The following is a 15,334-nucleotide window of genomic DNA, read 5'->3' as shown; positions in this document are numbered from 1 at the left end:
GGTACACACACCAGCACAGTACATACACCAGCACAGGTTCACATACCAGCACAGGTTCACAACTTGCCAGCGAATGCACCGTGCTCCCTTGCAGGCACATTCAGCCACCTGCCCAAGACTGCACTTCCCACTATCACAGGGCACCTGGTCATGGCAGGATTTCTTTGCTCCCTAAGCCTCAGCTTCTGAGGCCCCCTAACCTCTTACCTCACTCTGCACTAGCTTGTGAGATCATTCATCCATTCTTTCATTCAGTAACTGTAATGTCTTCCAAAACTGGTCTCATCTCGCCATTTGCCCATCCACCTACTCTGGCCCTGGCTAGTGAGAGGGAAGCCTCCACTGGAAGAATCAAGAGGCCAGGGGACCAACCTCTGCTCAGAAAGGAGAGAGAAGTCCACCTCACAGAGAAGGGATTAGCCAAAGCACCCCCAGCATGCAGCACACACTTTCCTGGCAGCAGGGTTGGGGGAAACCGCTCTGAATTTGTGTTCAGGAGCCCCGGGTAGGAGCCCAGGCTCTTCCACTCGCTAGATGTGTGGCTTGAACAAGCCTCTTAGCCAAAGCCATAATTTCCTCATCTGTAAAGCAAGAGAAGGATGGTCTTCCTAGGTGTGTGCCAATGCTCAAGAGAGGGAAGATGTGCCTGGCACAGTGCCTGGTATTTGACAGGCATTTCAGCACAAGGGTGCCCACTGATTCATGCACCTCGGGGTGTTTTTCTTGCAGAGTTTATAACACAATTTAAGATAGTTCACCTGGATCTCTCTCCAAATCCAAAGTACAGTGCTTGGAGAGGGGTACCTAAAAGAGTTGAGGAGGGGAAGTCTATAGCTGCTGGTCCCTAGACACAGGGCTTCCTCCACAAGGGCCTCAGCTGTGGAAACCTTTCACATCTAAGAGACTGAACTCGCCTTAAGGCAGGCAGAGATGGAACCACCCAAGGCAACTTGATTCCGGGGCTTCTCTTTCCTCAGAGCACAGCACTACGTCGCCTGCACTTTTTTTTTGATAGGGATGCAATCTCGGCTCACTGCTGGATTCAAGCGATTCTCCTATCTCAGCCTCCTGAGTAGCTGAGATTACAGGAGCCTGACACCATGCCCAGCTAATTTTTGTATTTTAGTAGAGATGGGGTTTCATCATATTGCCCAGGCTGGTCTCGAACTCCTGACCTCAAGTGATCCACTCTACTTGGCCTACCAAAATGCTGGGATTACAGGCATGAGCCACAGCGCCCAGCCTCATTATGTCTTCTATATCACATACCTCTGCTCTGAATGTTGGGTCCTGGACTTGAACATGGTTCCATCCTGAAACCAGCAGCCCCTTGTTGCTAGTAGTCCCTCTTCAGGGTGGAGGTAGCATTTCCAATCTAATCACCTAACGAAGAGGTCCGTCTTTAGTCGGGGAGGGACACAGAAGCCGGGATGCTACTGAGGGAGCGTCTGCTTCCCGCCTTCCCCCTGGGCCCTGCCGTGGGAAGTGTGAGGTCCCACTGCCCACATGGGCTCAGCTGGGAAGCCCTGCAGGGGCCTCACTGAGATGAGACCACCATGGCTTACAGTCCAGATAACCTGGGCTGTGTGCTTGTCTGTGCTTTTCTCTTTTATTAGCTACAAACCATCCGTCTTGCTTTATGTCCCAAGCTGGGGAAACAAGGAAAGGATCAAAGTGGCCCAAGGAGGAAATAGTGGCCCAAACCATTGCAATGTGGCAGCAGTGGCTAGACGGGGAGAGACCCCCAGGGCACAGGGCACGTTGGGGACAGGAGTCCAGGTTGGAGGTCCAGCTGCCTCACCCCATGGGGAGATGCCTCCTCCACGGCCAGGATTCATTGATTCAGCACATGTTCACTGAGCATCTGCTGTGTGCAAGACGTCTTCTGGAGCCGGCATACAGGCTGAACCAAAATAACTTCTTGCTCTCAAACAGAAGCACCATGTGCTCCAAGGACAAATAAAGCAGAGTAAGGAGTTGGGCAGGGACGAGGGACACAGTCTAATTTTTAGAGCGTGGTCAGACAAGGCTTCTCCAAGGAACTGTCCACTAAGCAGAGACCTGAATGAGGCCAGAAGTAAGTCAAGGAAAGAACATTTCAGGCCTAGAAGGAATCGTGACAGCAAAGGCCTTGGGGTGGAAGTGTGCAAATGCATATGCAGACAAACGCATTTTAAAATCCCCGCAGTAGATGATCATCAATATTGCAGCTCCGACATTCCCTAAGCTGTGAACTTCTAAATCTCTGGGAGACAAAGGGTGTTAAGGATGGTCCGGTTTATTTCTTCTATTCAAGACTGAAATCCCCTATGCAATATCTCAGCCAAGGGTTTCTTCAGCATCAACTTAAATACCCCTGGTGACAGAAGACTCACTACCTGACAAAGACACTCATTCCAACTTTTTTTTATTATTATTACTATACTTTAAGTTCCACTGTACATGTGCACAACATGCAGGTTTGTTACATAGGTATACATGTGCCATGTTGGTTTGCTGCACCCATCAACTTGTCATTTACATTAGGTATTTCTCCTAATGCTATCCCTCCCCCCAGCCCCCTACCCCCCAACAAGCCTCGGTATGTGATGTTCCCCACCCTGTGTCCAAGTGTGCTCATTGTTCAATTCCCACCTATCACCCATTCCAACTTTTTATAGCCTTGACTTAATTTTTTTTCAAGTTTAATTGTGGTAAAATATACATAACATAAAATTTACCATCTTAATCATTTTTAAGGGCTACGTTCAGTCATGTTTAAGTTCAGTTTCCTTTTGCAACACTGAAACTCCATTCCCATTAAACCAGCAGTCCCCACCTGGTTTTGTGGAAGACAATTTTTCCACAGGACGGGGGTAGGGGGATGGTTTCGGGGTGAAACTGTTTCATTTCAGATCATCAGACATTAGATTCTCATAAGGAGCACGCAACCTAGATCCCTCGCATATGCAGTTCACAATCGGATTCCCGCCCGTGTGACAATTTCATGCTGCTGACCTGACAGGAGGCGGGGCGCAGGTGGAAATGCTCGCTCACCTGCCGCTCACCTCCTGCTCTGGGGCCCAGTTACTAACAGGCCACGGACAGGTACCGGTCCACGGCCCCAGGGTTGGGAACCCCTGCATTAAACATCTCCCCTTTTTCCCTCCCTCTAGCCCCTAGCAACCACCATTCTACTTTCTGTCTCTACGAGCTTGACAACTCCAATACTTGCTATAAGTAAAGTAGAATCATACCATATTTGCCTTTTTGCAGTTGGCTTATTTCACTTAGGATAATATCCTCAAGATTCATCCATGTCAAAGCATGGGCCCAAATTTCCATCCTTTTCAAAACTGAATAATATTCCATTGTATGTATATGTCACATGTTGTTTACCCATTTGTCTGTTGATGGACACTTTGGTTCCTTCCACCTTTTTGGCTATTGTGAATAACGCTGCTATAAACACGGGTGTGCAAGTATCTCTCTCCCTGCTTTCAGTTATTTTGGATATATACCCACAAGTGGAATCACTGGATCATATAGTAATTCTGTTTTGTATTTTGGGGGGAACCATCATACTATTTAATCTTGACTTTTGAACACTCACTTTCGTGAGCATCTGGCAAACTTCTTGCCACGGCTAATTAGACCTTTATTCCTTTTTTTTTTCTTTTTTTTGAGACAGAGTTTCACTCTTGTTGCCCAGGCTGGAGTGAAATGGCGCGATCTCGGCTCACTGCAACATCCGTCTCCTGGGTTCAAGCGATTCTCCTACCTCAGCCTCCTGAGCAGCTGGGATTACAGGCACCCGCCTCCATGCTCGGCTAATTTTTGTATTTTTAGTAGAGATGGGGTTTCACCACATTGATCAGGCTGGTCTTGAACTCCTGACCTCATGTGATCCACCCTCCTCAGCCTCCCAAAGTACTGGGATTACAGGCATGAGCCACCACGCCTGGCCTAGACCATTTTTCTTAAAGGTCTGACTGGAAGTAGTGGAAATAATGATTAGCAGGACAAGAGGTTTGCCAGGTGCAGAAACACTCAGAAATGGGAGTGGGTTTAATCTGGGAAGGCTTCCTGAAGAAGGGGAATTTCCAGCTGAGATCAGACTTTTCTGAGTTGCAGTTTCCTCGTGAGTGAAATGGAGACAAAATGCTGTAGAGTTTTGGGAAATTTCATTCAGGCATTCATTCTGGAACATGTGTTGAGTGCCTGTTTTATGACCGGATTGAAATGGGAATGCATTAGAGGATTTTGAGCAGAGGAGCCGCATGATCTGACTTGGGTTGAAAGCATTGCTCTGGCTACATGCTGGGGACAGAAGGAGGAGGGGCAGGGGTGGACTCAGGGTGGCCAGTCAGGAGGCTGCTGGCCCCTGCCTCATTCAATCCTTTCCCTTCCTTTGCTCTAGAGGCTGCAGTGGGATCTGTCCAGTTTATATCCTCCCCCAAACCCCCAGTTTCCCCCTCCTCCCCTGTCTATCACCTTCTCCCCACCACACTCCCCCTCACACTTCCCTGAGAGCAGAGCAGCCAGGGCCCCACCTTTGCAAAGGGCGGCTTCTCTCTGTCCAGCCCTCTGGAGCTGCCAGAAGCCCAGAGGTTTCTATCAATTATCTCTCCATGGCTCCTGCAGCTCCGGGGAGTCTCCAAAGCCCAGTTCTCTGACCTTTTAGAAAAAGACAGAGAAGATGCTGTCAGCTCACTTAGCACCTGTGTGCAGGGCCTCAGAATTGCCAAGGAGGCTTCTTCATCTCCGAGCTCCCTGCTCTCCAACCCAGCTCCAGAGGAGGAGGGAGGGAGTCTACCTGCAGAAGGCCTGACCGCAGGAGGTGCTGAGGGCCCAGCAGCCCCAACCTCAGCTACTCCGGCCCTTCATCTTCCTGAGATGACACTGAGCCAGCCACCCACGTGCTGGGGACTTTTATACTCAGTATTTAACTTAATCCTCCCAACAGCCCTGTGACATCAGTTCTATTTCTTTTCTCCATTTTCCTGAAGAAGAAATGGGGCTTGCACTGGTGTAGTGAGATCATGGAGACATCAAATTGTCAATGAGTGTGAAGAGTCTTTGCAAATTGATCTCATCCAGGGGTTCTCTGCCATGCACATTAGACACTCCCTGCAGCTCTTTAAAAATATCCATTCCCAGACCACCACACCCTCAGAGATTCAGAGCTTCATTTGAAAAGATCCTTCAATGATTCTAATGTACAAACATGATGGAAAACACTCACCAAATCTCAATTCCCCCCTTTTTTACGGATGGGAAACTGAGGGTCTGAAAGAAGACTGGACCTCCCTAAAGGCACCCTGGGTGAGCTGCCCAGACCTGCCATGAGAAATCACTGCAAACTGGGTGGCTTTAAACAACAGAGTACTGGAGACTGGAAGTCCAAAATGGAGGTGCCGGCAGGGGCAGCGTCTCTCTACAGGTTCTAGGGGAGGGTCCTTCCTGGCCTCTCCCAGCTTCTGGTGGCTGCTGGCAATCCTTGCGTTTCTTTGCTGTTAGGTGCATCCTCCTGCCTCTGCTCCTGCCTCTGCTTCCGCCTCTGCGCAGCACTTCCCCTGGGTGCGTGTCTGTGTCCAGATCACCCTTTTCTTAGACGAACACTAGTCATGTTAGAACTCAGGGCTCAATCTAACCCAGGAGGACCCCATCTTAACTTGATTACATTTACAAAGACCGTATTTCCAGTAAGGTCACATTCACAGATCCTAGGGGTCATTAATTTGGTGGGGGGGATGCTATTCAACCCAGTATACACCCCAACATGAGTGGCAGAGCCTGGACTCCAACCTGGCCTCCTATATTCCCGCCCTGTGCTTGCCCCGCCACCCCTGGTGGCCCAGCCCCTCTTTGTACACCTCCTTTTACTCATAGCTTCACAAGACCTTCCACAGCCTTCCCCAGTACCCCAGCACTGACGGCCACACCTTCCATGGTGGAAGGATATCGTCTTCTAACCGTGGGATCCCAGAGGGCAGAAACCAAGTCCAGGACTTCTCCCATGTTACCCAGACCAGAACCTGGAGATGCTCCAGAAAGACGTGATAGATTCAGCCAAACTGAGCTGGATGGATGAGTGCTCCTCCAGGAGGCAGTGAGAACCTCATTGAGAGAAGAAACCAGGCAGAGGCTGGCTGACCACATGTCCTTATGAGTGGTGCTGTCATTCTAGGAGAGTCAGTCCAGCATAGAGCTTTGGAAGAAGACAGGAAGCAGACTAATGGTCCAGGCTCTGCCACCTTCTAGCTGTGTGACCTTAAATGGATTATGTAACCTCTCTGTGCATCAGTTAATAAAAATAGTATCCATTTCAAAGGTTGTGGGAATTACATGAGATAATGTATGTAAAGTCATTGGCCTAATTTGTAATAGCTACTCAATAAATATTCAGCTTTAAAAAAAGTAGAGTCCTGCTCGAGATCACAGGGGAAAGGGGATGGCAAAACAGGTCAGGGTCTTTGTGGTGATAATAAAAAGAAGAAAAGCAGAAACCAACCACTCCCCTAGTCATGAGCACGTAGATAGATGATACCACAGCCTTTGAAATATGTCGATCAAGCAATGTCAAGGGCACAGTCAGCATTTAAACGCAGCTCTGTGTCTTGGTCTTAGAGCCTAAAGGAATGGTACCCTCCAGCCTAAACCCACAGGGACACTCCTGGCATTTGGGGTGCAACAGTTCTTTGTGACTCAAGCTCCCTTGGCCCCTAACCACTAAATGCCCTTAGCAACCCCAAATTATGGTGTCAACCCCAAAAATCCCACCTGCCCCCACGTTTCCAAGTGGCCTCAGGATTGGTGCTGGACCCGGAGGTACTGGCTGCCATTTTATCCTTCTCCCATGGGACCCAGCCTGTCTCAAAGCAGAGAACGTGGGCCAGCTACACTTCTCCCTTCCTAGGGATGGCTAGTTGCATCTGGGGTGCAGAGCATGGGCTGCCAGCCTGGGAGGCCAGCCAAGTTGTCCAGCCCTGGCCCATCTCCATCCCCCACCAGCGGGCCGGGCCTCCCTCCGCTCTCATACTGTACGAGGCTTACTCCACAGGCCTCTTGCTCCTTCCTTCCCCAGCAGGGCCCACCGTCCGATGCTCATCAAACATGCAGAACTGATGTTGCACAAGCCCCCCCGAGGGGACTAACATCATACCCCTGATTTCTCCTTCCCCTCTCGCGCTGTGCATCCCCCTGGCTGCAGCCTGCCTTTGTTTCAGGAGGAGCAAAACACTGTGTCTGAAAACGTTACTGCAATTAAATATGCACAAGAAGGGGGGAGGGAGGGGAAAATGAGGACAATGAAGGATGTGAAACATCAGATGCAGCAGCTGCTTGTTGCTATAGAAACCCTAGCTCCCCACCACCATCAAGGCAGCATCAGCCCCCCACCCTCCACCCCCCACCCCTGGTTTAAAATCCTCGTAGGGCCAAGTGCTCTGTTTGTCCTGAGGTGCTGGGTGATGCAAGATCACAGGGTCCTAGCTATCCAGGGCTGGAGCACCTGTCGGCTGTGAGCATTGATTTCTGTGTCTTTCCTGCTTTTCCTCACCCCACCATCACTACCTCCTGACACTGGTACTTCTGATTGGCAGCAACACCCTCCAGTAGTTCTGCATTCCAGTCCCAGTTACATAATAAATTACAGAAGAGCTTCTGCGTTTGACTTTGGGATGTCACAACATGGAGACAAAACGGCACATGCAGAGTCCATTGGGGAGCCGGCTTTCTCTGCGCTTCCTCGGTTCCTCTCTGACAGCCAGCTGCGGGGCTTGGCGCCCTCCACCATCCTTCTCGTCCCCACCCACAGCCCTGAGTGGGGGTCTGCCTAGTTGCGGGGTCTGCCCAGCTGTGATCTGTGTGCTGGAGCCAGGCAGAGCAGGGTGTCCACAAACTCCAGGTTCCAGAAGATGGGCAGGCTGCCAGATGGCCAAGTGCTCATCTGGGAGGATCCCCAACAAGATGTAGCTCAACCGGGATCAATGGCAAGTTCCAGACTCTGGACCACATAACCACTGTCCAAGGACAGAGAGAGAGAGAGAAAGTGGCATGGCAGCGGCTCCTAGAGACAGGGCCAGGGTCTTTAATTGACTGCAAGAAGAGTAGTATAACAGGGCTGCCTCCCTCCTCCCACACCATCCCCATGACAAGGTGATGCAGCCTGAGGCTGGGTGTTGGTAGTCTTGCTCTACTCTGCTCTGATGGGCTAAGTCTAATCTTAGAGCCTCACAAAGTGGGGCACAGTGTCTGGCACATGGTAGGTCCAGTCCTATACAAAGATGTGCAGGAGGGAGGAAAGAAAGGAGGGAGGGAGGGGCAATTGGAATTGTAGATAAACCAAAGTTCATTCAGAAGCAAGAGACCAAACTGATGAAGTTATCTGAAACTATATTAAATAAATATTAAAAAATAAAATCCCTGTCATCCCAGCACTTTGGAGGGCCAAGGCAGGAGGATCCCTTGCATCCAGGAGTTTGAGACCAGCCTGGGCAACATAGCGAGACCTCATCTCTACAAGAAAATTTTTTTAATTAGCCAGGTGTGGTGGTGCATGCCTGTGGTCCCAGCTACTGGGGAGGCTGAGGTGGGAGGATCACTTGAGCCCAGCATGCCAAGGCTGCAATGAGTTGTGATCATACCACTGCACTCAGTCCGGGTGACAGAGTGGCAGTCTGTCTCAAAAAATACATAAAATGAAAATAAAATCCTAAGGCTGTTAACCCTGAAGAAAATTCAAAGGGCATCACAGCCACCTTCCAGTGTGTGAGGGAGTATGTCAGGAACACGGGTTTTGGCTGGTTCAGCGGGGCACCAGTGAGTCAGAGCAGGACCCATGGCGGGAGCACCAAGAAGATCAGTGGTCACCAAGGAAGACTGATCTACAAGTCAACTTTGGGGCTGGGCGCGGTGGCTCACGCCTGTAATCCCAGCACTTGGGAGGCCGAGGTGGGTGGATCACGAGGTCAAGAGATCGAGACCATCCTGACTAACACGTTGAAACCCCATCTCTACTAAAAATACAAAAAAAATTAGCTGGGTGTGGTGGCGGATGCCTGTAGTCCCAGCTACTCGGGAGGCTGAGGCAGGAGAATGGCGTGAACCCGGGAGGCGGAGCTTGCAGTGAGCTGAGATCACGCCACTGCACTCCAGCCTGGACAACACAGCAAGACTCTGTCTCAAAAAAAAAAAAAAAGTCAACTTTGGAATGGGCTGCTGAGTGAGGGAGGGAGTTCCCCAGCCCCGGAGATATTCAAATGAAGGCTGGAGAACCTTTGTCAAAGATATCGTCGCGCGCACTCAGCTTTTCAGCCCTGCAGTTCTACAGCCTCCAGCGGCAGAAGATGCCCTTTGGTGAGGTCCCCACCTCCGGGTGCTGAGAATCTTGGACTCGTGCTTGGGATGGTGGAGGGAGATGGGTGGGATACCACAGAATATTCCTCACAGGAGCGAAGCTCTCATCTTGGCTGAGGGGATGTCACTTAGGCCTCAGGTAGGAGGAAGCGACCTCTAAATAATGGGGCTAGAAGGGCATGGAATTGCCCAAAATGTTTCCCTCTGCCAGCCTGACATGTGGTGCTATCGGGTTCTTCCCGTGGGTTCAGCACCACCCTCTCCCCTGCGGCTTTGAAGTCACTATCACTATCCTGATTCCAAGACCCCTCCCAGTGGAAATGGCAGCCTGGGCCCTTGAGGCCTGCCTGGGAAACCCCCAAAGAGGAGGCAGAGGACCCCAGAGTTCGCCTCTCCATCTTTTTCTGAGATGGAGTCTCGCTCTGTCGCCCAGGCTGGAGTGCAGTGGCCGGATCTCAGCTCACTGCAAGCTCCGCCTCCCGGGTTCACGCCATTCTCCTGCCTCAGCCTCCTGAGTAGCTGGGACTACAGGTGCCCGCCACCGCGCCCGGCTAGTTTTTTGTATTTTTAGTAGAGACGGGGTTTCACCGTGTTAGCCAGGATGGTCTTGATGTACTGATCTCATGATACGCCTGCCTCGGCCTCCCAAAGTGCTGGGATTATAGGCGTGAGCCACCGCGTCCGGCCTCGCCTCTCCATCTTAGTCTGGCCTCAGTGGGAGGACACATCCGTGAGCTTAGGGAGTCTAGTGCAAACCCCTTCCCAACCCTCAAGTCCAGTTTTCTCCTTTAAATCAGCCTTTATCGGCTCAAGGTGAGGGTGAGCCTTAGGACCTTAGACAAGGAAATCCACTTCCCCTCTGGGATGGGAAGGGGGGCTCTTGTGTCGCAATCTGCAACATGGGTAGGCTGCCCCCTGTGCTTCCTGCTCCCCTGCCAGGTCCCAACAGTCGGGGCAGAGATGGCTGTGGCAGTGGCAGGAGGCATAGAGTACAGTGCCTGTTCCCTTCACGGCCTTGTGCACAGTGCGTGTTTGAGAACTGTTTGAGTGATTACCGTGTATCTGCCCCTCCTTGTCCCCATGCTAGTATAACTTTGCCTCAATAATCGTTTGTTGAGTGAATAAATGATTTAAATTGAGAGAAGGGGATGGAGGCTTATGTGTAATTCCATACAGAGGGACAACTGGGAGTCAGAAGTTCCAGTCCACTTCCTGGCTGTGTGACCTGGGCCAGTTACTTTACTACAAGCCTCAGTTTCCTTCTTTGTAAAATGGAGCTAGCATCTCAAACAGTTGTAAAAGCCAACAAGCAAGGAATATGAGTTTTGCAAACTCTTGCAAAGAGGTAGGAAAGATGAGAACTAACATTCACTTAGTGCTTATTCTGCACCAAACGCTTTATTCTTCTTTTTATTTTTACTTTTTTAGAGACAAGAGTCTCACTCTGTCACCCAGGCTGGAGTACGGTGGCATGATCACGGCTCACTGCAGCCTTGACCTCCTGGGCTCAGGCAATCCTCCTGCCTCAGCCTCCCGAGTATCTGGGACTACAGGCATGCCCTACCAAACCCAGCTAATCGTTTAATTTTTTTCTTTTTTTATAGACAGGGTCTCACTATATTGCCCAGGCTAGTCTCCAACTCCTGGTCTCAAGTGATCCTCCTGCCTGAGCCTCCCAAAGCATTGGGATTACAGGTGCGAGCCACCACACCTGGCCCCATTTCTTAAATCTGTACACCCACCATTATTTGTACTCTATTGTATAGATAAGGCTCAGAGAGGTTAAGTAACTTTCCCAAGGTCACACAGCCCATAAGTAGAAGAGGTGGATTGGGACCCAGATCTCAGCCTAACTCTAAAGCCCAGCTTCTTTCTGTTAAACCCTGGAGCATCTACACTGAAAGGAACAATTACTATCGTTTCTATTTGTCATTTTGTTTGTGTGTGAAAATCCTCCTCTGTCAGAGACGCTACCCTGCCTCTGAGGCTGTACCAAACCGGGAAGTAACGAACTATGTCCTGATTGTGTCTCCAGAAAACAGGTTTTTTATTACCTACCATGGCGGGCTGTACATCTCTGACGTGCAGAAGGAGGACGCCCTCTCTACCTATCGCTGCATCACCAAGCACAAGTACAGCGGGGAGACCCGGCAGAGCAATGGGGCACGTCTCTCTGTGACAGGTAGGGGAGAGAGCCGGGGGAGAACGGGGCGGGCTGGGAAGGGAGGACACCAGGCCATCCCTGGAACTTGGTGTGTCCCACCACAGATGGAGGAGCCCCCTGTGTACTCAGGGAAATCAGAGGAAGAGATTAAAGAAATCAGGTACTGAAACCACCAAGGAAGACCTCTTTGCTATGTTTTCATTTTCAAATAATGAGGGCTACGAAACTCACCCTCTTTTTCCCTTTTTTTTTTTTTTTTTTTTTTTTGCCTTTCCTGTCAGGAAGCTCATAGATAAAATCGGATACTCAAACATAGTAACTATTAGTGTTGCTTTTCAGGGGGGCGGGGAGGGGGCGTTGCATATCCGTGCCTCTAGGTGCTTTTGAGGATTCTATCTTTTCATTCTTTTTTTTTTTTTTTGAGACAGTGTTTCTCTCTTGTTGCTGAGGCTGGAGTGCAATGGCGTGATCTTGGCTAACTGCAACTTCTGCCTCCTGCAACTTCCACCTCCTGCAACTTCTGCCTCCTGGGTTCAAGCAATTCTCCTGCCTCAACCTCCTGAGTAGCTGGGATTACAGGCGTGTGCCACGACGCCCGGCTAATTTTTTGTGTTAGTAGAGACAGGGTTTCACCATGTTGGCTAGGCTAGTCTTGAACTCCTGACCTCAGGTGAGCTGCCCGCCTCGGCCTCCCAAAGTGCTGGGATTACAGGTGTGAGCCACCGCACCTAGCCGGAGAATTCTATCTGATCAATGAGTACACATGTATGTTTCGTCATAGGCCACCTCGCAACATTTGAAAGCAGGCAGAACATAATTTATAAACAAAATATTTCTAAACGGAATAAAGGATTCTTGTTCTGGGGTGATTATAGCTTCTCGGGAGGGATAGAGGCTGGTGTTTATTGAATCCTCCTGTGTATCTGGGATTCCCTCATTTGTTTCCGTCAGGCACCGTCATAGCCCTGTGAGGTGAGTGCTGTTCCCCCTATTTTTACAGACGAGAAAACCAAATCTTAGGGAAGCCAAGTGACTAGCCAGAGCTATTTAACCAGTGGGAGGCACAGCCAGAATTCAGACTCTGAACCCCTGGCCTCAGGGTCCTACAGGACCCCGTAGAAGGGGTCAGCTGAATGCCCGTATCCATGCTGAAGTCACAGAGAGGCGCTCCTCGAGGAAGGCTTTCTGAACAGTAGTTTCCAAACCCATTGACTGCAATGCCCAGACAGACGTTCTTAGCATGGCCTGCGCAATACGCGCTGGCATTTTCTACCATGCTTGTTGCAAGCGCCTGAAATTTTCTATTCTATTCTATCTAATTCTGATTTCTCTAAATGCCAGCCACAACTCACCAAAGGGATTTCACAACCTCCTAACAGTTTGTGGGTTGTGAGTTGAAAATCTCTGTCTTCAGATTGGAGTTTTTGAAAAGGGGATGAACACTAAGTCAGAATACCTGGCTTTTGGGATTAAACTCATGAAATCTCGCAGCCTCTCTAGGCCTCTGGAAAAGGAACCCGTCTAGGTGGCTGCTCTGATTCTATCTGCCTCTGGCCCTCAGAGCTCTCAGAGCTCTGCCCTGAGTTTGGTGGTTTGGTGATGAGCTCTGCCCTGACCCACAGATGACTGTCTCCAGGACCCCTTCCACATATCTGTCACATGTGGGGCAAGGCCAGGAGATCAGGAGCTGGGAGGGCAACAACCTGGCTCCCGATTCACCCCTGTGTCTTTAGCGCCTGGCCCTGTGCCTAACACACAGTAGGTGCCAAGTAAATATTTATGGCATTAATCAATGCCAAGGGAAACCATGCTGTCATAAGGGTAGGGGACGGGGCTGCTCCGTGCAGCCCCATCTTTGTGGCTTGACTTTGGAATCCACAGCCCAGTTTCCAAAGGGCTCGCCTCAAAATGACAGGGACTTGTTTGTATGGTGTTTTGCATCTCATTTGCATGCCTATCCTGCAATGTGGGAAAGATACAGAAATCCCCTTCCTTCAGGCCTGCTCCCTTCTCCTCCGCGAATATTTGGCTCCTTCATCCTCTAGTCTCCTGGTTGGACCTCTAGCTTGTGGGGGCACTAGGCAGGAGTTCCTCAAAAAGAGACATTCTTTGAACTGGAGGCCATGCCAGCCCTTCTTCCCCTCCTCTTTCACCACCAGCTTCCCGGAGAAGGGCGAGGGGGAGGAGACTCACAGATAAAGCCCAAACAGAAAAGCGGGCATGAAGATGGGACGGTACCCAGACAGACAAGAGAGAGGCCCTGGCACAAAGAGAGATTGGCATGGGGCAGGGGAAAGGCAGAACGGAGAGACATGCACAGAGACAAAGGACAAGAGCGAGGGGGCTCCAGGGAGGGAGCCCATGCAGTGACACGGGGCCCTGATGTGATGGGATGTGACAAGGCGATCTGCAAGCTGCTTGTCTCGGCAAAAATGCAACTGATACTGGAGCAAGCAATGCCTAGGGGGTTGGCATTGGGAAGCCCGGAGCCTGCCTCAGGCTCACCCGCCCCTCCCCACTGCACTTGGAATCCACTCCCCAGAGCTGAGGGTGGAGATCCGGCCCCGGAGAGAGGCAGGGCACGAGTGTCTGCTGAGACGTTTCAGTCTCTAGAGGCCAGGGCCCCAAGAGCTCCTGGGGCTTGTTGCGGGTGAGAATGGTACACATGGCAGTGCATTGGAGGTGGTCAGTTCATGAGAACAGGAACCACATATGTGGTCTCTTCAGCACTCAGTGCTAAAGTTGCTGGGGGTGGGGAGAGCTAACGAGGTGTATTGTTAAGACAGCAGTTACGAATTAGGCCAGACTTTCCATCTCCGCCTCAACACTCACTAGTTGTGCAGCCTGGCATAAAATAATGTTCCAAACCTCAGCTGCCTGATCTGGAAAACGGGAGTAACAAAATGTACTCCTACTGGGTTGCTGTGAGAATGAAACAGAATATCTTCTATTAAGAAAGGCCAGGCGTGGTGATTCAGGCCTGTAATCCTAGCACTTCGGGAAGCCAAAGCAGGTGGCTCACTTGAGGACAGGAGTTCAAGACCAGCCTGGCCAACATGGCAAAACCCCATCTTTACTAAAAATATAAACATTAGCCGAGTGTGATGGCACATACCTGTAATCCCAGCTGCTCGGGAGGCGGAGGCAGAGAATCGCTTGAACCAGGGAGGCAGAGGTTGCAGTGAACCGAGATCATGAGATCGTGCCACTGCACTCTAGCCTGGGTGACAGTGGATTATTTAATAATGAATAATTATTTATTATTTATTTATAATTATTAATTAATTATAATTAATACTGCCTATAAAAAGTTTAGCTAGTACCTGACACAGGAAGCTGAGGACAGACAGTAGCTGCTACTATTATTGTCAGTGGTTGTTCTGTTGTTGCTATATTGTTATTCCTACTACCTTCCCAAGCATGGGGTGGGGAAGAAGGGCAACTTTCATTTTTCTGTATTTTCCAAGTTGCAGAGGCAGTTGCAAGAATAGTCTGTGCCTCCACAAAATACAACCTAATCATAATCATTCCATACGTCTAGGTGCTTTTTTAGAGCTTACCAAGTGCTTTCAGGTGTATTAACTCACTCCGTCCCCACAACAACTCAGTGGGATGGGCATTGTCATCTGCAGTTATAAAGGAGGAAACCAGCGGTCAGAGAGGCTGAGGAACTGGAATCAGATCCCCCAGCTCACAAAGGACAGAGCCAGGTGCAGAAGCCATGCTCCTAGCGGTGCCTTAACCACCTAAATAGCAGTGCCATTCAGCTGGCCATAGGGGGTTCCCAGCAGCCACCCCAGGGCGTCTCAGACCCCCAGTCAGCCCAGCTTA

At 50.4% G+C, this 15,334-nt stretch overlaps 1 protein-coding gene across 4 annotated transcripts in view; it reads left to right on the top strand.

Moving 5' to 3' along the window:
- DSCAML1 (DS cell adhesion molecule like 1) overlaps positions 1-15,334 on the top strand; it is a 365,882-nt gene that overhangs the window by 249,655 nt on the left and 100,893 nt on the right. For 3 of the 4 annotated variants that reach the window (XM_065529022.1, XM_065529021.1, XM_005579765.4), the window contains one exon: positions 11,375-11,521. In XM_065529022.1, coding sequence (XP_065385094.1) covers positions 11,375-11,521 — 147 coding nt within the window. Of the gene's footprint in view, positions 1-11,374; positions 11,522-15,334 lie in introns of those variants that run through there. The other variant, XM_074015297.1, reaches the window with a different exon arrangement.

Source organism: Macaca fascicularis, chromosome 14, assembly GCF_037993035.2.
Source record: "Macaca fascicularis isolate 582-1 chromosome 14, T2T-MFA8v1.1".
Classification (NCBI taxonomy): Eukaryota; Metazoa; Chordata; class Mammalia; order Primates; family Cercopithecidae; genus Macaca; species Macaca fascicularis.
This window is presented reverse-complemented; position numbering and strand designations above follow the sequence as displayed.